This window comes from Cebus imitator, unplaced genomic scaffold (assembly GCF_001604975.1).
Source record: "Cebus imitator isolate Cc_AM_T3 unplaced genomic scaffold, Cebus_imitator-1.0 Scaffold39, whole genome shotgun sequence".
Taxonomy (NCBI): domain Eukaryota; kingdom Metazoa; phylum Chordata; class Mammalia; order Primates; family Cebidae; genus Cebus; species Cebus imitator.
Window position 1 is genome coordinate 8,150,094 of NW_016107354.1, and position 1,460 is coordinate 8,151,553.

At 45.9% G+C, this 1,460-nt stretch overlaps 1 protein-coding gene across 2 annotated transcripts in view; it reads left to right on the forward strand.

Moving 5' to 3' along the window:
* LDHA (lactate dehydrogenase A) overlaps window positions 1–1,460 on the forward strand; it is a 14,023-nt gene that overhangs the window by 3,433 nt on the left and 9,130 nt on the right. For both annotated transcript variants that reach the window (XM_017525863.2, XM_037737535.1), the window contains exon 3: window positions 1,034–1,151. In XM_017525863.2, coding sequence (XP_017381352.1) covers window positions 1,034–1,151 — 118 coding nt within the window. The remainder of the gene's footprint in view (window positions 1–1,033; window positions 1,152–1,460) is intronic.

Below are 1,460 nucleotides of genomic sequence, written 5' to 3' on the forward strand. Positions count from 1 at the left end.
AGTTCTTTCAGAGGGTTGTTATTGCTGCTGTTGTTTTTGGAGACAGAGCCTCACTGTCACCCAGGCTGGAGTGCAGTGGCACCATCTCAGCTCACTGCAACCTCTGCCTCCCCCCAAGGTTCAAGCTATTCTCTTGCCTCAGCCTCCTGAGTAGCTGGGATTACAGGAGCACACCACCACGCCTAGCTAATTTTTTGTATTTTTAGTAGAGTCAGGGTTTCACCATATTGGTCAGGCTTGTCTTGAACTCCTGACCTCAAGTGATCCGCCTGCCTCAGCCTCTCAAAGCATTGGGATTACAGATGTGAGTCACTGTTCCCAGCCAGAACATTTCTTAATAATTTTAAGCCTTGATACTGGTCAACATCACCTAGTTAAATGAATAACAATCTAAAATCGGTGTGCAGGATGGAATTTGAGAGAGTAGGTAGAGCAGTTTTATATAATTGGAAGTTGTTGTTGTTGAGATGGAGTCTTGCTCTAGTGCAGTGGCATGATATTGGCTCACAGCATCCTCAGCCACCGGGGTTCGAGCGATTCCCCTGCCTCAGCCTCCTGAGTAGCTGAGACTACAGGCACATACCACCATGCCCAGCTAATTTTTTTTATATTTCAGTAGAGACAGGGTTTCACCATGTTGGCCAGGATGGTCTTGACTCTGACCTTGTGATCTGCCTGCCTCGGCCTCCCAAAGTGCTGGGATTACAGATTACAGGTGTGAGCCACTGCACCCAGCCAATTGGAAGTTATTCTAGCACCTGTTAACCCAGTGTTCTGCTTCCACATCTGCAGTGGTGGAACTCCTGTAAAGCTTGCTTCAATGGGGAGAGAGGGTCAGTACCATCTACCTATCGGGTAATCTGTGAGTCAGCCTTTGTGAAATGAAGTCCTGCCCCTACTTTGAAGTGTATCTCAATACTGTACTAATAAAGTAATAGAACTCTCCTATGCCGAAATAGAGAAATTTTTCATGCTCTTCTAAAAATCTAGGAGTAGCAATTTCCCATTTAACTAAAGATTTGATGTCTTTTAGGACTTGGCAGATGAACTTGCTCTTGTTGATGTCATTGAAGACAAATTGAAGGGAGAGATGATGGATCTCCAGCATGGCAGCCTTTTCCTTAGAACACCAAAGATTGTCTCTGGCAAAGGTTGATTTCAACAAGTTGATATTCTAATCCATGCTACACTTAAATTCTTTTTTTCGGATGATATCCCTTTGTTGCTTAGGCTAGAGAGTGCAGCTGCATAATCACAGCTTATGGAAGCCTTGACCTCCCAGGCCCAAGCAATCCTCCTCCTACCTCACTACCCCCTGCCCGCTCACAAACTGGGACTATAGGGCATGCCATCATGCCCTGCTATTTTTTTTTTTTTTTTTTGAGACAGAGTTTCGCTCTTGTTACCCAGGCTGGAGTGCAATGGCTCGATCTCGGCTCACCGCAACCTCCGCCTCCTGG